This window comes from Leopardus geoffroyi, chromosome X (genome assembly GCF_018350155.1).
Source record: "Leopardus geoffroyi isolate Oge1 chromosome X, O.geoffroyi_Oge1_pat1.0, whole genome shotgun sequence".
NCBI classification, from domain to species: Eukaryota; Metazoa; Chordata; class Mammalia; order Carnivora; family Felidae; genus Leopardus; species Leopardus geoffroyi.
In genome coordinates this window covers 102,251,993-102,275,966 of record NC_059343.1, presented here as the reverse complement: position 1 = coordinate 102,275,966, position 23,974 = coordinate 102,251,993, and the positions used below count along the sequence as shown (strand labels likewise).

Genomic DNA, 23,974 nt, shown 5'->3' with positions numbered 1-23,974 from the left:
ATGAAACAAAACATTTCTATGTAACATGTTGCTGTTCTAGCCCTTATTTCACAGGTTTTGTGTATGTAGCTTAAAAGGTAATTATAAACCCACAATTTTATCAAAATTATATTTAATATATCTTTTTTTCATCTCTGATAGAGTATTTTTATTTAGTGATTGGATTTTATATTTAGTAAGTTAAGAGCAGTTATAAAGCTGGAGAATTTGCTAGGTCTTGCTTTCATAATCTTTATGGTCAGTGTTAGAGCAGGTTGGAGGCATTTTTTTTTTTTTCAGCTCTATTCAGGCATATTTGACATAAATAAACTGCATATTTCAGGCATACAATTTGAGTTATAATGTATGTATACATCTGTGAAAACATCACTGCAATCTAGATAATGCACATTTCTGCCACCTCCTGCCCCCCACCCCCCAATTTTGTCTTGCACCTCTGTATTTCATCCTCCTTCACTGTGTTTCCTCTTCTCCAGGTAACCACTGATCTGTTTTCTGTCACTGTAGATTAGTTTGCGTTTTCTAGAATTCTTTTATAAATGGAATCATACAGTGGGTATTCTTTTTTGGTCTGGCTTATTTTATGCAGCATAATTATTTTGTGATTCATCCATGTTGTTGCTTGTATTATTAGTTCTTATTATTGCTAAGTAATTATTCCCCCTTACATACTACAGTTATACTGAACTACAGTTTGTCCATTTATATGTTGATACACTTGAGAGTGTACTATTACAAATAAAGCTGCTATCAGTTCTTGTGTACAGTCTTTGTATGAACATAGACATTTATTTCTCTTGGGTATATACCTAGGAATGAGATGGCTGGGTCATAGGGTAGTTACCAGTTTAACTTTTGAGGGACCTGGTAGTTTTACAAAGTAGGTGTACCATTTTACATTTTATATTTCCACCAGCTGCTTTTAAAAATTCCATTTGCTAGGTGCCTGGGTGGCTCAGTAGGTTGAGTGTCTGACTCTTGATTTCGGCTTAGGTCATGATACCAGGGTCGTGGGATCAAGCCTTGTGTTGGGCTCCATGCTGAGCATAGAGCCTGCTTAAGATTCTCTACCTCTCTTGCTCTGCCCCTCTTCTCCAAATGCTCGCTCTTGCTATCTCTCTCTCTCTCTCAAATTACAAAAAAAAATTCCATTTGGTATTTTGGAGTCACTTTTACATTCGTAAGCCATACCTTTTGGGGGTATAGGGAGAGGCAAAAATATTTAGAAGTTTTCTTCTCAGACCTTCAGGTAAATATTTCTTTGGAGAATTTATGAGAATCTGGAGCTCTCATGATCCTTTGTTAGTCTTTTTTCCCCTTAGTATGAGAAATAGAAGAATATGTTTTCTTTGGATTTTATAAAAAAAAAAAAAACAAAACAATAAAACGAAACACTTTTTATGTTTGGAGAGTTTGGTTTCGTAAGTGATTGCTAATATGCTATGAATCATATATTAGTTTTATAGTATTAAAGATAAGTGTGGAGTTAATAGAAGTAACTCAAACTCTCTTATAAAATAGGTTATATAAGAATTTTCTTTGAAAAAATCTCTTAACTCATGTATAACACACTGTGTTCAGAACTAACATTTCCAAGTTCAACAGTTGTTTTTTTTCCTTCCTCCAGCATTAGAAGAAATCAGTATTTATTTGCTTGCCCCAATGAAGTGGCTAGCTTGCATTTAGGAGCTACGTCTAATGAAACATGTAATTTAAAATTCTAGAATTCCATTCAGCTTGATGTACAAGGCCTGTGGGAATTGATATACATTGAGGGAAGAACAGATTGATATCTCATGCTCACTCTGGGTCATAGGCATTCATTTTATTGAGAGGAATGGTGGGTATAATCTGCTGTATTGTTTAAATTTATTTGTCTCTTTGGGGCACCTGGGTAGCTCAGTCAGTTGAGCATCCGACTTCGGCTCAGGTCATGATCTCACAGTTCGTGAGTTAGAGCCCGGCATCAGGCTCTGTGCTGACATCTCAGAGCCTGGAGCCTGCTTCGGATTCTGTCTTGTCTGTCTCTGTCTCTGCCCCTTCCCCGCTCGTGCTCTTATCTCTCTGTCTCTCAATAAATGTTAAAAAAAAATTTTTTTTAATTTATTTGTCTCTTTTTTGTTGTGTGTAAATGTTTGCATTCTCATAAATTAAGTACACATATGATATGACTGCACTATAATGTAATTTTGGTAACAAGTGAAGCCGAATGCAAGTGAAATTAATAATGTATCAAGAATAGGATGGCTGAGGGGCGCCTGGGTGGTTCAGTTGGTTGGGTGTCCGACTTCGGCTCAGGTCATGATCTCGAGGTCTGTGAGTTCGAGCACCGCGTCGGGCTCTGTGCTGACAGCTCGGAGCCCAGAGCCTGCTTCAGATTCTGTGTCTCCCCCTCTCTCTGCCCCTCGCCCGCTCAAGCTCTGTCTCTGTCTCAAAAATAAACATTAAAAATTAAAAAAAAAAAGAATAGGGTGGCTGATAGGAATGTCTTTTAAATCTGTGTCCATCGGCCCTTGTTAGCTTACCCTAAGAGATTAGCAAGGATAAGTAGCCATCGGCATCTATTCAGTGCTTGTTTTGCTTTCTTTGGCTACCTACATTGTCTGTTTGCTTGTATCCTCTCTTTGCTTGTGTTATCTATACTCTTTTGTTATGTCCCCAACCCTTTGGTATTCTCTCATGTCTTCAGTATCAGTAGTATACCTGTTTTCTCTTTAGAATGCTGCCAGAAACCACAGATATAAATCAGTGGTACAGTTATATTTTGTAGTTTTGTTGTATATGTAAGATGAACTAAGAAATGATTCTAAAAATGATATTCTACATTTATGAACCTGAGCTTTTAACTATTTACCAACATTCCAGGTGCTTCTGCATAAAACATTAAAGAAAAACCTTTAGTTGCCTAACTTGTAAATACGTTGATTGTCATATTATCCTGAGAATTAAAAATGTGGATCTTTTTCACTAGCCTGAGTAATCAAGAACTGAGACAGTGTGGTATAGAAGAAAGTTTCCTTAGTGTCACAGGTCCTGGGCTCCAGCCCCAGTTCTTTTATTAACCCACTTTGTAATCCTGGGCAAGTCCTGTTTCTCATCTGTAAAATGTGGGCAGTGGACTTGATCATCTTAAAAATTATAAAGATTTTCCTCTGGTGCAGGGGAAGCAAACTTATAAAAGAAGTTGTTCTTAAAAACATTTTGGGGGCGCCTGGGTGGCGCAGTCGGTTAAGCGTCTGACTTCAGCCAGGTCACAATCTCGCGGTCCGGGAGTTCGAGCCCCGCGTCGGGCTCTGGGCTGATGGCTCAGAGCCTGGAGCCTGTTTCTGATTCTGTGTCTCCCTCTCTCTCTGCCCCTCCCCCGTTCATGCTCTGTCTCTCTCTGTCCCAAAAATAAATAAACGTTGGAAAAAAAAAAACAAAACAAAACATTTTGTCTTTTTATGTATGTTGTCCCTGAAAGCTAATGGCTTTATTAGAAATGATGTATAATCACTTTTGAATTTGTGTATATCTCATCTGTTGCAGGATGCTTTAATCTGGATCCCAATAGAGTTTTGGATGTCATTTTAGAAGTGTTTGAATGCAGGCCAGAACATGATGACTTCTTTATATCTTTATTAGAATCTTACATGAGTATGTGTGAACCGCAAACACTGTGTCATATTCTTGGGTTCAAATTCAAGTTTTACCAGGTAAAAAAAAATGTGTGTGTGTGTGTGTGTGTGTGTGTGTGTGTGTACACAGATATACGTATATATATAGAGAGATTAATCTCATGGTTTTATATTTGCAACTTACATTTGTAAATTGGTTTTAGCTCAGCCATTCTAGCAGAGGTGGTAGATAAATGGATAACTAACAATGCCTTGTGCTAAGTACTATATTAGTAGTATGATTGGTGTGATGTGAAAGCCTAGAGGAAAGCATGATAAATTTTTGCTTTGGGGGAGATGGAACCAGAGAAGACTTTATAGATATAACCCTTTTTAAACCTGGTCCTTGAAAGATGAATAGGAGTTTGTTGAAGTTGTCTGTTCAGAAGTAACAAATAGTGTGAGTGAAGATGTGGCAGTATGAACGTATATGACAGATTGAAGAAATGATACATATGATGTGGCTGGATTGTAATATGCAGGGAGAGAAAAGAAGAAACAGGAAGTAAAGTTGGAAAGGTAGGCACACTTTAGATTGTCAAGGGTTTAAAATTCTGTTGTATAGACAACGACCATGGGAATTTTTTAATGCATGTTTTACATCATTTTTCACCTAAACCACTGTAATAGTTATCTAGCAAGTCTGTGCCTCTGATTATTTCTCTTTAAGTCTTTCTTTCATGTTATTACTACTGTTACGTTCTAAAAGAGATTGAATTGACACACTGCTCAAAAACCTTTGTCTGTAGGATAAAATTCAAACTTCTAAATGTGGCAGAAAAGGCTCTTCGCAATCTGGCCCTATTCTATCTTTCCAGCCTTATCTTTAGTGTTTTTCCCCCCCTCAAATCTGATATTCTAGTCATATTAAATTACTAGCCATTTCCTGAACTTAGGTATAGATGTTGCTATGTATAGACCCTTATTTACATGCAGTTCCTTATAACTAGAAAACTGTTCTTATCCATCTCACCTGTCTTTTCTTCATCTTGAGGACTCCTATTTATTCTTTACGATCAAGTGCTACTTGCTCTGTAAAGTCTTGGCTGGCACTTCACCCATGCGGAATTAGTTACTTCTTAATCTCTTCTCCTAAAACTTGACACAGATTTCTAGCACTTAGCAGGTTATATTAGCATAAACTATATCTGTGTCCTTTGCCAGACTGTGAGCCATTTAGGGCAGGGTCTTTCTTTTACTAATTTCTCTGGATTAATTGACTGCTGAGCCTACAATAAATGCTCACTAATTGTAAATGAGTGATCTGTGTTTTTAGTAAGCTAGTGCTCACGATAGCATGGAAGATTTTAACACAATAAGGCCTTTATTGTCCTTTTGGTATAGCTTTGCTAATTTGTCTACCTGCCTATGATATTCAGTCAAGAAATACTCATTTATGGGGTGTTTATGATGTGCTGTTGCTTTGCTAGGCAATGATGATACTCTGGTAAAGAGTATCTATTCCTGTTGTCTGGAGCTCAAATTCACATTTCTTTTAGGATTCTCAAAAGATAACACCACTTAATGCCTCTGCTTATCTTGCATTTTCTATTCTCTGGGATGCTCCAGAAGAGAAATCAGATCAGAACTTCATGTAACATTTTGATACCAAACAAGACACATGGCAGGGTTTCTAGGCTGGAGTACTTCACGTTTGTCCAAAAACTAGCGATGGCAGCTTTTCCTGTTCCTACCAGCAACCAAGGAGTCCACTCTTAGTACAGGGAAAGAGAAGTTGAAGTATTCATCACATCTTAAGATGTGCTGTGATTGCTTTGGGTTTGAGAACATGAAGCCAACTGCTGAAGCTATAGGGTAGCTAAAATTTAACTTGGGCATAATTAATTAGAACATAGGTTAGGGCTTAGGAGACTGTAGGTTTCAGAACATACTACAGTGAATAATGATGACCTATTGCATAACATCAAGTATTATTAGTTGAATGTGAGTTTTAGAATTTAAAGATCTTTATATGAAAATGTTCTTCATAACGATAACACTTTTCAGCTGAATTAAAATATTGGGGTTGACAGTGTTGGAATAATCTTTTTTTTTAAAATAGATTTTCTGATATAAGAAATACCTAATCAGGAGACATTTGATTTAGAAGTAACCTATTATTGGAAAGAGTAACCCTTGTATTGGCTCTGTGTAACACCATTCTTTTGTTTCTGTTGCCTGAGCTATCTTGTTGTGCAAATCTGCAGTCTTAAGGACCACTGAGGATAGAGGAAGAAATGTCAAAGATATTAGATAAGTTGTGGTCTAGGAGGTAAAGTAAGGACAGCCATGAAAATGAAGAACTGCTTAGGGGATGTAACCCTGGGAATTGGTATATATGGTCACCCTTGTGTATTGGTCCCTTGCCTGACCCCGTCCTCCCCTCTTCCTTTCACTGCCTGAAAATGTTTACTCCCCTTGCACACAACCTGTATTTTCAACCAGTTGGGAATTATTTGGATTAATAGGCTTCTTCCCCCTCCCTCCCCCCCCCCCCCCTTAATGCTAGGACTTCTAGACAGAGCTAATTATTATCTGCTGTGAAGTCTGTGAGAGTGATTTTATTCTAGTTCCAGCCTGGGATCAGCTATACTGGATGTTTTGACTTGGAAGGATGGTAGGGGATGTAAGCAGTTTTAGAGCACATTTTGGAAAATTTGGCAGGCACATCTGCTTGATTCCCATAACAGGGATGGCTGTAATAGAGGGCTTAAGGATAGCGTGAAGATTAGCGTAAAGGTCAGAAAGAAAGGTGTCCTAGAAAGTGTGAGGGTACCAAAAGATAAACTTGGCTGGAGTTGTCTTGCCACAGGAAAGAGGAAGGAGATGGTGACTCTCACCCATATCAAGGCCCTTGATTTCTGGATTCAGAACATGGCAATAGTAGTAATAGTGGTGTCATGGTTAGGTACTATTATAACCTAAATTCACTCACTTAAGAAATGTTAATCAACGGGGCTGGTTCATTCGGTGGAGCATGAGACTCTTGATCTTGGGGTTGTGAGTTTGAGCCCCACGTTGGATATAGATATTACTTAAAAAAAATAAAATCTTAAAGAAATATTGATCTAGCACTTTTTATCTGCCAGGCAGTAATGTTCTAGGTGCTGGGACTACATTTGGAAACAAATAGAAATTCTTGCCTTCATGACGCTTATGTTCAAGGTAAACTATGGTATGTTAGAAGGTGATCAGTGAGATGGGACAAAAAAAAAATGTAGAGCAGGATAAGGAAGAGTGGGAGTGCCAGAGTGGTAGGTTGCAACTTTACATAGAAGAGTGAGAGTATGTACCTCATTGAAAAGGTACATTTAAGCAAAGAAACAAAGGATGGGAGGTGTAAACAGATATTTGGGGAAGAGCCTCTAGGGAAAGAGAACAGCCAGTGCAAAGGCCTTAAGGTGAGCATGCCTGATGTGCTGGAGAACAGCAAGGAGACCAGTGTGGCTGGATCCGACTGATTGAGTGGGAGTGTGGTAGGAGATGAGGTCAAAGATGAGAGACCACATCACATAGGGCTAGTGCCACAAGGGTTTTGACTTTGATGCTGTGAAGCTCTTAGAAGATTTTGAGTAGGAGAGTGATGTGACCTGACTTAATTTTTTCATTTTGTTTCTCTTTTATGTTTTCACTTTATTATGAACATTTCAAACATATAGAAAAGAGTGAATAGTGTAATGAATACCCATAATCCCATCACCTAGAAGTAAGTTTATTAACATGTTGTTATACTTTTTTTGGAAATAATTTATATCACAAATACCATGAACGTTTACTCCTAAATACGTGAATTTGTACTTTTTAAAAGTAAAGACTTTTTCTATATAACCGTGATACCAGTTTCATATCTAACTAGACTGTTACTATATAATAAACTCAGACCATATCCAGATTTCCCATATTGTCTCCCAAATAATTTTACAACTGTTTTGTTCAAACAACGGTCTAATCAGAGGCCATGCATTGTATTTGATTGTTAGGATTCTTCAGTCTCTTTTAATCTAGAATAGTGTGTCCCCCCCCCCCCCCCCCCCGCCACCCACCTTCCTTCCTTTAATGGCATTAACTTGTTGGGACCATTACTGTGGAAGACTCCGTTAGTCTTCCAGGCATTAGATATATCTGATTGCTTTTCCATGGTTGGTTTAATTTGTTCTTTATTCCTTGTTTGTCTTGTGTACTTAGAGTTAGGTCTAAGAGCTTGACTGTGTTCAGGTAAAATATTTAATGGCAAAAGGCTTCATAGGTTGTGTTGTATGTTTCATACCATAACGTCTCATACCTGCCTGATTTTTAATGTTCCGATAAGTTGATGACAGTCTAATTCCTTTGTTCAGCAATGACATTTCCCCTCACGTTAATAGGAAGTTATCTGTAGGTTGATACTTTGGCACCATGTGAATATCCAGTTTTTCATTAACCTTACATTAAGTGGCTTAGAATACATGGATGATCTTTTCCTGAATCAGTTATTTTCTTAGGGGTTCCAAATTACTGACTTACTAATGTTACCGTGTCTTCTACATTTATTAGCTATTATTCGTCTGTAAAGAAGAATTGTTCCTTCTCAACTTGGCTTGCTTGTTGTCCTGAAATACAGTTCTACTGGAAAGGCAGGACAAATGCTTCATTCTCCACCCCCATGCCCCATTAATTACTAGCTTTCAGAGTAAAGAGTTTCTTTAGTGGCCGCCTCTAATGGTGACATGAGTGGTATGTGTGTATGTGAGATAAGAGAGACAAAAGACACTGTGTACATGTGTGGTTTGACTTAGGTTTTCAAAGAAGCAATATGGTTATGGTAACAGTTGGAAGTTAATGAGCTTCTGAATATATTTTGAAGGGTAGAGCCAGTAGTATTTGTTGATTGATTAGATACACAATGTCCAAAAGTAGAGTTAAGGCTATTTCCAACTTTTTTTTGGACTGAGCAGTAAAAAGGATGGTGTCATCATCAACTGAGGTAGAGTAAATTTCGGGTGGAATGGGTTTGGCGTATTGGGGGTAAGAATCAGGAATTCAGTTTTGCATATGTAAAATTTGAGATGTCTTAGATATCCAAGTGAGATGTTGAGTAAATAACTGGATGTATAAATCTGGTATTCAGGAGAGAGGACTGCATTAGAAATAGAAATGTAGGTGTCAAAAGCATGTAGATGATATTTAAAGTTGTGATACTAGATGAAATCATCAAGAGTTGGGTATAGGAACACAAGAAGAGAACCCAGGGCCCAGCCTTGGCACTCCAATGTTAAAGGGCCTAGGAAAAGAGGGGCAATCAGCAAAGGAGATATAGAAGGAATGTACAAGATAAGAGGAAAACAAAGAGAATGTAGCATATTGGAAGCTAAGTGGAAGAAGGAACAATGACCTCTGTTAAATGCCTCATCTTAAATGACTAAAATTTGGTCATTGGATTTATCATCAGGGAGGGCAAAGCTAGCCATTTTGGTAAAGTTGGGGTGGTGTTAAAGAATAGGGAGAGTGGAATTGGAGATAGTGAGAATAGACAACTCTATAAAGGAGTTGTTACAGAGAGGCACAAAGGTAGCTGGCAGAGGAAGTGAGCTCAAGAGAGAAGATGTTTTGAAGATGGGGGAGAGAACATATTTTTATGCTAATGGGAATGATTGAGTAGAAAGGAGGAAAACTGGTGATATAGGAGAGAGAGGACAGAATTATTGGAGTAATGTTCTTGAGTAGGATAGAGAGAAGAGTTTATGGTATAAATGGATGGATTGACTTTAAATGGGAGCATAGAGAGTTCATCTAGAATAACGGTTGGAAAGGCAGCACATGTAGGTACAGCTGTTGGTAGGTGGATAGATGTGATGGTGGAAGTTTGTAGAAATTTTAACGATTGTTCCAGTTTTCTTGCTGAAATTGAAAACAAGGTCATCAGATGAAAGGATGAGAGAGGAGGTATTGAAGGTTAGGAGAGAATGTAGAAAACAGTTTATATAGGAGGGTAGGAAAGTGAATGGATGAGAGAAATAGAGTATGATTGTCCGGCAGCATTAAGGATCCATTTGAGGGTGGATATGTGAAATTGACATTTTTTAAAAAAAATTTTTTTTTCAACGTTTTTATTTATTTTTGGGACAGAGAGAGACAGAGCATGAACGGGGGAGGGGCAGAGAGAGAGGGAGACACAGAATCGGAAACAGGCTCCAGGCTCCGAGCCATCAGCCCAGAGCCTGACGCGGGGCTTGAACTCACGGACCGCGAGATCGTGACCTGGCTGAGGTCGGACGCTTAACCGACTGCGCCACCCAGGTGCCCCTGAAATTGACATTTTGAGGGGGGTTGTAGTTATTGGTAATATTAAAGTTTAGGATATGGAGTGAATGGCTGAGATGGGGAATAGGAGAAGATCTTTGAAAGAGAGGAGCTCAGGGTGCCAAGAGGCCAGCATGATGGAAGTATCATTTACATATATGTGAAAACCTCTAAAAAATGAAAGGAATAGAGTCAGACAGAGTGACAGTGAATCAGAAGCTATAAGATCGTTGCTAAGTGAAGGGCTGTGACCCACGAGTACATAGATGGCAACAGTAGGACCTGACTGAAAACAGCAGAGCTCTGTCCCTCAATAAAAGCAATTAATGAACTGGCAAAAATTGTCAATAAACTTTTAACAGAATTCTGGAATTTAGTAAAAATAACTTACAGCAACTGAAGAAAGGCTTAGTGAAGAAAGAAGCTGCTGCTTTGGGCTAAGAGAGCACTGTTATGTTATAAATTGCCTGCCTACTGTCCCTCAATGATGGCCATGAAGATAGAAGCCTGCACTCCTAGCGTAGATTGGTAATGCCAGAGGACACAAAAAATTGTGAGTTGCGACCTCTCTGGCTTTTCTCTGAAGGACTGGTGTAAGGGCCTGTTTTGTTTGGCTTGACTAGGAACATCTCCAGAGCTGGGGTGGCTTTTGCCAAAAGGATTTGAAGGCACAGCTACTAGCTTTTGCAGCCTGGAACAAGAGACAGCAGTGAGAGAAGCAATAGAGAGACTGAAAGCCTGGGAAGAAAGAAGTTGGATAAGGAGATAGCATGTGCCAGGGAATTGGAACAAAAGGCCATGCTTATGTCCAGAACTGGATAAGTAATTAGAAAAGGGCTGAAAAGATCCTAAGCTTTTTCCTCTGGCTGGCATTCAGGCTCTGTGCAAGCAGGAAGTGAAGACTAGGAATTGTAAATGGCTTGCCCAAGTGTTGAGGCATGCCCGAACACAGAGCCAGTATGCAATGACTGGGAGAGTGTTTTTTCTCTTTCTTTTTTCTTTTTTTCCGGGCTTCAGGCCCTTAAGAAAACTCAAAACAGTAGCTGACCACTAAGCTAACAACAGATTTCAGTGGCCACACACGACAATAATATAGACTTTATAAGTCGTCACTAAATAAGAAAACAACAGTAACCCACATTAAGCATCAACAAACCCCAGAGATGGGGCATAATTTGATTTTCAGAGTTGTCACATAATAGTCAAAATATCCAGTTTTCAAAAAGAGATAACGAGGTATGCAGTGAAATAAAGTATGGCTCATCCACAAGGAAAAAAATAAACAGAAACTATCCCTGAGCAAGCCCAGGAGATGGAATTACTAGATAAATAATTTAAATCATCAGTCCTAAATATGTTTATGATCTATAGGAAACCATAGGCCAAGAGCTAAAGGAAACCAGACAGAATATCAGTGAAGAAATAGGAATTATAAAAAAGGAACCAAACAAATTCTGGAGCAAAAAAGTAAGATAACTGAAATGAAAAATTCACTAGAGAGGTACAACAGCAGGTTTGAGACGGCTGAAGAAACAACAAGCCAACTTGATGAGCCAATTGAGGTTATCCGGTATGAGGAGCAGAAAGAGAAAAGAATGAAGAAAAATGAACAGTCTAAGAGACTAGAAGACACCATCCAGTACCATTATGTGTATTGGAGTCCCAGAAGCAGAGAGAAAAGGGACAGAAAGCATGTTTGAATAAATAATGGTTGAAAATTTCCCAAATGTGATGAAAGATGTGAATCTACACATTGAAGAAGCTCCACAAACACCGAGCAGGATCAACTCAAAGAGATCCACACCAAGACACATTATGCTCAGATTGTTGAAAGACAAAGATAATTTTGAAGGCAGCAAAACAGATATGACCCCTTGCATACAAAAGATCCTCAATAGGGTTAACAGTTGGTTTTTCTTCAGAAGGCATTGGGTGGCATATATAAAGTGCTGCAAGAACAAAACTGTCAGTAAAGAGTTCTGTATCCAGCAAAACTACCCTTCAGAAATGAGAGATTATGACATTCTAAGATAAACAAAAGCTGGGGGAGTTTGTCACTAGTAGACCTGCCCTACAAGAAATGATAAGGAGAGTCCTTCAGGCTGAAATGAAAGGATACTAGACAGTAATTTGAAGCTATCTGAAGAAATAAAGAATATTGGTAAAGGTAACTACATAGGTAAACAAAAAAGCCAAAATTACCAATATTATTGTAGTTTTTGGTTTGTAGCTCCTCCTTTTTTCTCATATGATTTAAAAGACAAAGGAATAAAAACAATTATAAATCTAATTGGAACATAATGTAACAATATAAAAGGGGGAAGGATTGAGATGTATAGGTACAGAGTTTTTGTATACTATTTAAGCTAAGTTGGTATTAGTTCAAAATACACTGTTAGAAGTTTAAAATATTAATTGCAGTATCCACTAGGAAAATAACTAAAAAACAAAGGAAAGAAGGGAATCAAAAAAGTACACTACAGAGAAAAAAATCAAACACAAAAGAAGGCAGTAATGGAAGAAATGAGGAACAAAAAATGATATATGTAGAAAACAAATAGCAAAATGGCAGAAGTCCTTCCTTGTCAGTAATTACTTTAAATGTAAATGGATTAAAATTTAGTAAATGGATTAAAATTTGTAATTAAAAGGCAGTTTGGCAGAATGTATAAAACATTCAGCTATATGCTTATCGTAAGACTCACTTTTAGATCAAAGATAGAAATGTGTTCAAAGTGGAAGTATGAAAATAGATATCCTATGTAAATAGTATCCAGGAGAGAGCTGGGGTGGCAATTCTAATATCGGGCAAGATAGACAAAAATTTTTACCGTAGACAGCAAAGGACATTATATATTGATAAAAGGGTCAACCCATTAAGATAAAACAGTTATAAACACATGTGCACCAAATAGAGCCTCAAAATACATGAAGCATACACTAACAGAATTGAAGGGAGAAATAGTTCTACAATAATTGTTAGATTTCCATACCCCCTCTCATTAATGCATAGAACACCTAGACAAAAGGAAACAGGACTTGAACAGCCACTATAAACCAATTAGACTTAACAGACACACACAGAAAACTACCTAGCAACAACAGATTACATATTCTTCTCTAGTTTACACGGGACTTTCTCCAGGATAGACCCTATGGTAGACCACAAAACACTTCTCAGTAAATATAAAACATTGAAATCATACAAAATATTTTCTTTGACCACACTGGAATGAGACTAGATCACAGCAGTAGTGAGGGAGAATGACTGGAAGTTCAGAGCTGAGTGGGCTTTAGGGGAGGGTGGAGGGAGAATAAATACTCTGAAAACAACTATAAAAGAGCAAAGATGACTCATACCCCACCTGTAGGCCTAGTAGTGTGAGGGTCTGGGGAAAATAGCCACCACTTGACTGGGTTACAGTGAGAGTAGTGTTCCTGTAGAGTGCTAGGGTCTGCTCGAGCAAGAAGGTGAAGGGAACAGAGGAGAGGTTCAGGATATATAGGGGGTTTTGCTGAGGATGGATTATGAATTCCAGAGGATTCCATGGAAGTTTTTCAAGAATGCAGAAAGGTGGGTTAGGACAGGACAGGGATTGTGCAGAGCAATATGAGGATTAGAGTATGGGAGTTGATGTTTGGCCTGGGAGTCAGGGGCTTCTTGTGAACTCATTAAAACAGAGATAATGGGAATAATGAGAGTGTTCCTGGTGGATCCAAGTCAGATAATAAGCTTTTGTGGGTTTGCTCTGAATCCCTGACCATTTGTTTTTATGGGAAAATGTTTTGGTACTAAATAATCATTTATGTATTTAGAATTAAACTTGTTAAGTTGAAGATGTACCTGTCTTAACAAATAGAGTGAACAAAGACTTCTTTATATGATATCCATTAACAAAGACTTCTTTATATGATATCCATTAGTTTGGTTAGCTTCCTTTGTTATGTCCATAACACCTATCGCAATTGTGGGGAGCCTCACAAAGAACTTGTTTTCAGCGCTGAGGAGAAGCAGAACATAATGTATTGTCACTGTTTGCTTTTTATTTGCATTTTGCCGTTTAGTAATTGCCAGTTGTCCTGGCTTCAGTCTTCCATTCATCTGACCCTGAGCAGTTTAAAAATTCAGAGAAAGTCTTTTTGTTTCTGTGTAGGGTCCACAGGGCCGGCTTGGTTGGAATTGACCATTCTGTATTTTAAAATGTTGATTTATCCATGTGTAATAAGTATAGAGACCTGTTTGGAAGGGGAAATCAATTGACAAGCAGATACACTTAGCACAAAACCGCAGAAATAAAAGAAGGGGGAGAAAAGTATAAAGCAGGCACAGATAGTTTGGCACTTCCAAATTTGTCATTCTTGTCTGTCTGCATCTCCACTGAGAACTACTTGGAAAAGTGAGTTAAGAAAACACACATAAAAACTGAAACCAAAAGTAATTATTATGCAGGGTAAAATATCACTTATTCTCTTTAATTTTCAGATTTTAAAAAAATATTAGCATGTACTGTGAAGTGTGTCCATTTTTGAAACCTTTCTTTGTGTTCATCAGAAGATGAAAAGGGCTGTTTACCTAATTATCTTTGTCCTCAGTTCAGATGTTATGTATGATCAGGAAGAGCAGTGAAGCTTATTGTTGATCTAGAGTTATTTGATGTAATTGTTCTTAGTTATTGGTAGGTAAAGAATATGATTTTAGTTGTACTTTATGCACTAAATAGAAACTTTTTTTTTTTCAAGGAACCAAATGGAGAGACTCCTTCATCTTTATACAGAGTTGCAGCAGTCCTTCTACAATTTAATCTTATTGATTTAGATGATCTTTATGTACATGTAAGTCAAGCGGGCTGCTAAGGATATTTGGCTGTCTATCCCAGGGGTGGGAAGAGGAGTAGGCAGCCATATAGTACTTCAAGATTGGTCCTAGGCTCTCCGGTTCTAATTTTGGAAGCCCTAATGCATTATTGCTTTGTGTTTACTTTATGAAGTGAATGAATGTAATTCTTTGACAAACTGTGGAAATTAAGTACCTTTTGTCACAGAGTTTGAGGTTGGCTATGAAATTAAAGCTGTTAATGTCAGCAAGGTGTATCTCATTGAGAGGGAGCCAAGTCCTAATCAATGTGGTTTTAGACTTTTCTGTTATACACAAATTGTCAGAAATATGGGATTACCTAAGATACTTTTTCCTTCTTCCCAAAATGTTAATTGTAGGCATTCAAGATGAATGGGGAACTGTATATTTAAAAAACAAACAAACAGTAATTGCCATTTAAAACCATTTAAAAACCATCAAAACCATTTAAAATGGTTTTCTTATGTTTTTAATGGTAATAAATGACTGGTATTGTGCTTCTGTTGCTGAACCCAGGATCTGGAAGGGTGTGTATGTTAATGTGATTGATGACCTTCAGTTTAGCAACAGTTTAGCCTGTCAATTTGAAAAAACTAGGTTTGTAGTATAGAAATTCCTGTTTATTTGGTTATATAGTAGGATATCTATGGACTTAACTCTGTCCAAAGCTGACAACATCGTCATTGTCTTTGAAATCATTTTCTGACTTCCTTGTCTGTCGTGTACTATAGTTACAGACTAAAACTTAGTCTCTACCTTGGAAGCAGTCATAGTCTAGCAATGGAGAAGACATTTTGCATTACATAGTAACTACTATATTGGAGGTACTCACAAAGTGCTGTGGGGGCTCAGTATAGATAGTAACCATGTCTGTTTGGGGGCATTTTGGAAGGCTTTTCCAGACTAGTGATGTTGAACTGGGATGTTGGTAGATGACACGGTGTTGGCCTGGCTTTAAAGGCGGGAAGCTTTGTAGGTAGAATTAACTGAATATAAAGGCAGGAGTATTGAAGGGCTTCATTATTATCTTAGGGGAACATCAGGAAGCTCCGAGTACTTGGAGCCTCGGGTAGTTTATGGGGAGGTGGATGAAGATGGAGAAGAGTAGGTTGGGGCTACACTTTCCAGGACCTTTTAAGAGCCATAGTAAGGAGTTCGGATTTTTTCTTGTTGGGAGTAGAGAGCCCTTCAATATTTAAAGTAGAAAAGTGATGTACAAACTGAGAACATGGAAAATTTGTCAGTAAAAGGGGAATTCAAAGACAGGTATGAGTCTATAGGCAAGTATAGACTGGTAGGACAAATGGAAATATGATAGATGGTGATAGATTTATTACTGAAATGTTTGAGTTTGACAATAAATGCAAGTGGCCTAAGTGTTCCTGTTAAGGTGTCAAAGATTTTGAGATGGGATTAAAAACCAGTTTATTGTTTATTTTTCACGAGACTTCTAAAACCTAAGGACAGATAAAGGTTGAAAGTAGAAGGGTGGGAAAAATATACCAGGGAAATTATTGCTGTTACAGACAAAATAAACTTTTTGGCAAAAAGAGATAGTCACTTCATAATTAATAAAGTTGTGTTCTCTAGGAAGATAAAACAGTTGTAACTTTGTATGCACTTAATTGCATATTCTCAAAATACACAAAACTAGAAATTGAGAGTACTGTAAGAAACTTACAGGGGTGCCTGGCTGGCTCAGTCAGTAGAGCATGTGACTCTTGATCTCGGGGTTGTGAGTTTGAGCCCCACATTGGGTGTAGAGATTGCTTAAAAAAATAAAATGTTGAAGAAAAAGAAACTTACAGTTCATTATAATGGGATATTTTCAGAGACAGTTGTATTAATCTAGGTAAAAGATGAGGACCTACAGCAGGTACATAAGTAAAGCAATAAAAATGGGTTTGATGGCCAGTGGAGAGCAGAAAGAATGAGAAAAAGTCTTGCTTACCTTCTTGCATCAGTCCTTAGTGACTTTTCTCCCATTTTTGACTAATGGGGATGAAGTCTGCAATATGTAGCTTAATCTTTCACTATGTTTCTTTTCATTGGTTACTGATTATTTACTTCGCATTAGACTTAGTTACTGAAATATATTATGCATTTCTGAGGGCAGCAACACTGAGTGCTTAGAAGAAACTAGTAAGTAACGATTTGTTGGCTGTATTTTTCTGTGTCTGGGTTTTTTATCTATTTTATGAAATATCTACATTAACCATCTTCTACGTGTACAAGATGGCTGTACTAGAGATAACGTGATCCTTTTTCATAATGGAGAGTTGACTGTACACATGCTGCTTTCTCTTTTGTAATAAACTAGAAACTAGTTTGTGACTTAAGTCAAATAGTAGGTATTAGGAAATGAAAAGTGAGATGTCAAGTTGTTCATAATTTTTCTACTTGAGATTTTTCATCTAGAGGAAATAAATTTACTCCTTCATATAATTCAGTAGCTAACCTCTCCCAAATTGGATCCTTATGAAGTACTTTTTAAATATGGAGTTTGGCCTTTAAAGGGGAACTCTGATATTTTTCATGGAACAGGCATACATTTTCTTGGGTACGTTAATAAATTGAATGGTAAGCATCACTGTTGTATTATTGTATTAATTTAGGACCTCTAACAGAAAGAAGACAAAAGAACTTCGAACTGCTACTTGATTTTAAAAGGTGTACAAAATTCAGGTACTTAACTTTGTTAGATTATAAGAAAATAATTGAGAGAAGCTTATTTTGAAAGCAAACCATGGCCATTAATAGGCTAGGCCTTATTTACAGTTTTATCAATTCAGGGAAGATAGTGTTTGCTTTTTATATGTGCAAACAGTATTAGCTATTTTATGAAACATTAATGAACCATTTTTAGCTTCTTCCAGCTGATAATTGCATTATGGATGAACACAAACGAGAAATTGTAGAAGCTAAGCAAATTGTTAGAAAACTTACGATGGTTGTATTGTCTTCTGAAAAAATCGACGAGCGAGAGAAAGAAAAGGAAAAAGAAGAGGAGAAAGTAGAGAAGGTATATAGTTCATTTTTATAAGATTAACATTGTCTTCTGGATTTAGAATTTGAAATTTAACTTGTAATAGTTCATCAACTTATGGGAGAATAATTTATTAACTTTAAATGTAGTGAAATCTGGTTTTTGGAATACTAATTTGCAAAGGTGGTTTTAGTTTTAATCTTATTGGCATCTTCCCAAAAGAGGCCGCTATGTTTTTCTTATACAAATTTCAAAGTGTATTCTAAGTAAAATATATGACTATATTTGTGCTCTGTGTATTAATGTCTCTCAAGTCCTAAGGGGATTCTCAAATATGAATGAATTCTAGTTCCCTGTGGCACAATAAAGCGTTAAATAGAACTTGATTTAATTCCAGGTCTATAAACTCTCATGCTGGGTCTGCTAAATCAAAGAGCAAATCCTGTTGTTTTTTTCAATAGCTAAAAAAAACTTTGATTTTACTTTCAGGAAAATACTGCGTTTTCCATGGTGGCAGCCGTTGTTGACATACAATATTGTCGTGTTTAGCTCAGTTTTTTAAATTAAAAAATGCCGAGATTTATTGGTGCCTATATTCTGAGGATCTTCACTATAATTGTTCATTTTTAGCCGCCTGACAACCAAAAACTTGGTTTGTTGGAAGCCTTGTTGAAGATTGGTGATTGGCAGCATGCACAGAACATTATGGATCAGATGCCTCCGTACTATGCAGCTTCACATAAGCTAATAGCCCTTGCTATTTGCAAGCTCATTCACATAACTATAGAGCCTCTCTACCGAAGGTATGTTACTATATGCTTTTCTAATCTGAGGTAGAAATAGCTTAGGACTACAAAAAAATCTGCATGTTTATCTTGTCTCCTCAAACAAGCAAATACTTCTGTATGTTTTATTAGAAGGTAAGAACCATTCAGAGCGTATCAGTCTTATACGTATTAATCAGTGACTTGTCTCCTAATGTCTAGACCAGGTGGTGCAGAATGCGTGCTGCAATGCAGTCTAAAAATTGTAGCTTAGATGTCTAGGTTGGGTGTGCTCCATTGGGAGTGAAAACACCATTCTTCTGTTCTTGACTTTTCCTCCTCTCTTGGGGGTGGGCAGAGAATTCCTAAGGTTTTTACTTAGTGTAATTTCCCTCTGTCCTGGGTTGAGTGGCTCTGAGTGAGGACATTGCCTCTCTGCTTGCCTTACCTCTCCTGGCATATAGGCTGCTGTTCTGAAAATTGCTAGTGCAGCCTTTCTCATCATCCCTAGTTACTGTGTCCGTCCACCCGTCCTCTAGCCCTCAGCCTGCTTGCAGGTTACTTAGGAGCAGTACTGGCAGCAGCTCTGGCTTCAGCCCCACAGATCAGAGCCTGCGTCCAAGGCCCCAGTCTTGTGACTCGTGCGTAGCTGCTGGCTGCCTTCAGTGCCACTGGGGCTGTGGACCTTGAAGGCTTCTTCTCAAAGAGTGACCCCTGTGACTCCACAGCGGGACACCTGCTCAGCAGGTGAGAACTCTGGGCATGCTGTCCTTTTTAGTGTGACACCTTCTTTCATTGTGCTGCTCACCTTCCCTACCACCACCCACCTCATACTCAGTCTAAGTAGGGGAACCCAGACTGAGAAATGTTTATTTACTTGAACCACTGTTGTTATATCCGTATTTTTCTGTTTTATCTTCCAGTGTCTCTGAGGTCCATCCCTTGTTCCCCATTCCCATATCCAAATTCCTGATGCTGGCCAAGTTTAACTAAGAACAAATTCATACAGTGTATGTTAAATGTTACTTGAAATCTGCGTTTCTCTGATTTCCTTATGCAGTTCATTGGAAACATTCTCTAAGCTCTGGCTTTTTCCAAATGAGTATTGTTTTTGTCTTTTTCTACCCGATAAATTATCTGTATTAATGAAGTTAGGCACAAGTGATATATAGAAAGCAAATTTGAGCAAGAAAAGCTTTACTTACTGGTAACTTAAAGTGGGGTATTACATAGTATACATATAAATTTTGCTTCTTTTTATAGAGTTGGCGTTCCTAAAGGTGCTAAAGGCTCACCTGTTAATGCTTTGCAAAATAAGAGAGCACCAAAACAAGCAGAGAGCTTTGAAGATTTGAGGAGAGATGTCTTCAATATGTTCTGTTACCTTGGTCCTCACCTTTCTCACGACCCCATTTTATTTGCAAAAGTGGTGCGCATAGGCAAGTCATTTATGAAAGAGGTTAGTAAGATTTTTTCTTCCAAGCAGAAAACTGAATTTTGGAGTGAAGATGTTCTGCGTATATTTGTGTTATGTGTATCACTAGGAATAAAAAGAAAGTGAACTTAATTTAAGAAAAGCATATTTTGAGTAAGGTTTGGGGAAAAGTCCATTGTGTCCTAACCACACACACATGCGCGCGCGCGCACACACACACACACACACACACACACACACACGCGTGCGCGCGTTAATCTAGGTAGAATATTAGTCAAGTCCCCCGCATAGGAAAATATACTTTGGACAAGTGATTGCTTTTTGAATCCCCTTTTCTTCTGATTTATTTTCTTGGCTGCAGTTTTGAATCATTGTCATTATTTGTATGAAGTCAGACTGTTGAGGAGCCATTCTTTTCTAGTAAACTTTGTGTTGAAATAAAATGTACAGAACATAACACAAGTCATAATTGTACACCTCAATGACTTTTTTCCCAAACCAAATAGCCAGGTATCCCCAACCTGGATGAAAAAATAGAACAATACCAGTACTCCAGAGTTTCCTTTGTACTCCCTTCTAGTCAGTACCCTAAGGGTAACCATTTTTGCTATTTTTAAATTTTAAAATCAGCTTTGAGTTATAATTTACATACAATTTACTTCACCAATTGGAAGTGTACAATTTGATGAGTGTTGACAAATGAACACAGTTGTGTGTCCACTACCACAATCACAGAGAATATTTTCATCACCCCAGAAAGTTCCCTCTTGCCCCTCTGCCTTCAATTCTGTCCCTTTGTTACTCGTTCCTGGCAACTACTGATAAGCTTTCTGTCACTATAGTTTTGCTTTTTCTAGAGCTTCATATAGATGGAATTGTATAGAATGTACTCTTTTCTGTCTGGTTTCTTTCACTGAATGCTTTTGAGATTCGTGCAAGTTGTTGCACGTGGCAGTAGCTTTATTGCTGAGCAGTATTATACAGACATACCAGAGTTTATGTATTCACCAGTTGGTGGGCATTTGGGTTGTTTCTAGTTGGGGGCTATTGTAAATAAAGCTGCTATGAATATTCCTGTACAAGTCTTTTTTTTGGGGGGGGGGGCGTATGTTCTTGTTTCCCCAGGAATGGGATTGCTGGGCCATATGGGTAAGTGTATGTTTAACTTTTTGCCAAACTGTTCCAACATGTCTGTATCATTTTGCATTCCTGTATATGACATCCAATGGCTCCACATCCTCATCAGTACTTGTTATTGTCACTCTTAAATTTTGGTCATTTTAATGGGTGTGTGGTGGTACTGTTGTGCTTTTAATTTGTTTCCCTGATGATTGGAAATGTTGAGCATCTTTTCATGTTCTTATTTGCCATTTGTAATCATCATATATCAAATTGTCTATTCAGATCTCTTACCCATTTTTAATTGGGTTGTCTTTTATTATTTCTTTGATTTGCCTTTTCATTATGTTAAATGTCTTTGGAAGAGCAAAATTTTAAATTTTGATTAATTCTAATTTAGTAGTACTTTTCTTTTATGGTTTCCTCTTTGTGTTCTAAGAGATCTTTGCCTAACTTAAAATCTTGAAGCAGAAAAGAATACATAATTTATTTTCAATTGTAAAACAAGGCTATCAAAAGGATTTGCAAATTGTTACAAGCACAAATACAGTTTTCTCCAGTGTTTGGTGATTGCATCTAATTTTAATTTTTGACAACAGTAACTGTATACAAAATTTATCAGCTGTTGTATATTAATCCCTTGACACCTGAAATATTTGATTTGGCTTTTACTGCTTAGCTGGTAGATTTTTTTTTTTTTAATGCTCACAGTTATACAGTGTGTAAAGGTACTAAAGCAATCTGCTAAGTAGTTTATTACTATACAAATCATTTATTGTATAACATGTATAAAAAGGAAGTATAATGATGTTTCATTATCTTAATCCTTATAGGCTGAAAGGGATGAGTTATGTTAACTAGTGCCTGTTCAGAAAAACAAAAGGGTCCTGTCTTTCCTAATGCCTCATATTGGGAAGCATATGAGGTCAATTTGTCCCGTTACTGCTGATGTTAGTATCGATCACTTGGTTAAGGTGATGGGCTACCAGGTTTCTCTAGGGTACAATTATTCTTTCTCCTTTGTTGTTAATATGCATCTTGGTGGGGAGATACTTTGAGACTCTGTCAACAGCCTCTTTCTCATCTTACCTTCACCCACTAATGCTATTCTCTTTAACTGAACATCTTAATGTTCAGATCTCTTGTTCTGAAATTCTTTCTTTGGCTACAAGTATTATAAACCTGTGAGCAGGAGACCAAACAACTGACTTGTGGAAGTTTATAGTAGACAGACATATGCATAAATGTATACAATGTTGTTACCAAGATGTGCAGGTGCTAGAGTGGTCACCCTTCCCCTCTGCCATCTCCACTGCAGCTCTCCTGTACTTCTGTTCTGTCACAGTTGTGCCTGGTGCCTGCCCTTAACTCCAGTCTCTATTTTTGCAGAGGTAGAAGGGCAGAAAGGAAGAGGAAAAATGTTTATTTTGATCACAGTGTGGGAAGAAATCTGTCTTCTCTCATTGCTAAGGTTGTGGTAGGGAAAGTGAATCTTTCCAATGATCTGAGTTAGAATTTTGGTTTATTTTTACCCATAAAAATATTTCACTATAACAAATCATTTGTCTTGTGTTTTCAAGTTTAAAAGGCTTTTGTTGCCTAGCTAAGAATTTAACTAAGGTTTACAAGATTGTTCCTAGAGGGCAGATGCGACTTTGGTTCCAAGTAAACTTCTTTAACAGTTCTCTTATTTATAAGCTTGAGGGTTGCTTGTATATATGAATAATGCATATTTTAAAAATATAGGTTATATACTTTTACCAGCTGTCATTTAGCAGAATAGTCTTCTAGCCTACAGTTATTTGTAATAATTTATCTCTGTGTATTTCTTAAATTTGAGGTACATCACATTAGGGCCATCTAGTACAATGATCTTCAAACTTTAGCATATATTAGAATCACCTGGAAGTCATCTTAAAACACATTGTTGGGTCCCATCCTCAGAATTTCTGATGCAGTAGGTCTTGGGTGGAACCTACTGAAGAGAATTTGCATTTCTAACAAGTTATTTCAGCTTTAAAAGAGGGGGTAGCCCTAAAGAAGATTTCCGTATGAATGGACAGACACATTTTGCTATCTTTAATTTTCTTTAATTGCAGAGCATGGCTTTAATGTGGCTCACCTGACATATTTCAATGTTTTTTGACAGTAGAGTCCCTTGGTGCTTTTTTTTTTTTTTGCATCCAGCTGATGTTAATGGATTAAATTGTTTATGACATTGATAGCTAATATTGAGCTCTTATTCTGTGCCAGGCCCTATACCCTTTATGCTTTAGGTTAAGTAAATTATCCTAGGTCACTTAATTATTAACATGGGGCAGGGCTGAGATCTCAATCCAGGCAATCTGGATTCAGAGGCCAAGCTCAAAATCTCCACACTCTCCTGCCTATACAAATACACTGTGTCTGAAATTAAAGAAATGGTAGGTTATCTAAATTTTCTAGTTCTTGAAATTCCTTGCTATTTTAAATCAGATCTTTGTTAGTGGTATTTTGTTATTTTGTTTATCTCTGAAATCTCTGTGTTCATGTCAGTCTGTGTATCTCATCTCCAAACTTTGCGTTCTTTGACGGGGGTGTGTGTGGGGGGGTGCTATTCATGTTTCCATTGTAGCTACAGCATTTCGTTTCATCTTAATATGTATAGCTGTGTTCAGAACTTCTTTCTGATATAGTGAGAGTGAATCCTCTTACCTTTCCTGCCTTATTTATGACCAGTCCTCTCCCCCGCCAAGCTACAGTCTGAGTACTGGGTTCTCCTTTCAGTGTTTTCTCTAGCCTATGATAGGAGAGCGGATGAGCTTGGTGAGGCTGAGTATAACCCTCCTTTAGAGTACCTCTGCTTTCTCTTCTTAGATCCTCTTACCTATCCTGTACTAG

General features: G+C 37.5%; 1 protein-coding gene across 16 annotated transcripts in view; it reads left to right on the top strand.

Annotated features, from left to right (window-relative positions):
* THOC2 (THO complex 2) overlaps positions 1-23,974 on the top strand; it is a 113,821-nt gene that overhangs the window by 36,555 nt on the left and 53,292 nt on the right. For 15 of the 16 annotated variants that reach the window (XM_045472126.1, XM_045472122.1, XM_045472121.1 and 12 more), the window contains exons 8-12: positions 3,529-3,695; positions 14,676-14,768; positions 17,657-17,812; positions 18,407-18,579; positions 19,804-19,999. In XM_045472126.1, coding sequence (XP_045328082.1) covers positions 3,529-3,695; positions 14,676-14,768; positions 17,657-17,812; positions 18,407-18,579; positions 19,804-19,999 — 785 coding nt within the window. Of the gene's footprint in view, positions 1-1,486; positions 1,841-3,528; positions 3,696-14,675; positions 14,769-17,656; positions 17,813-18,406; positions 18,580-19,803; positions 20,000-23,974 lie in introns of those variants that run through there. The other variant, XM_045472137.1, reaches the window with a different exon arrangement.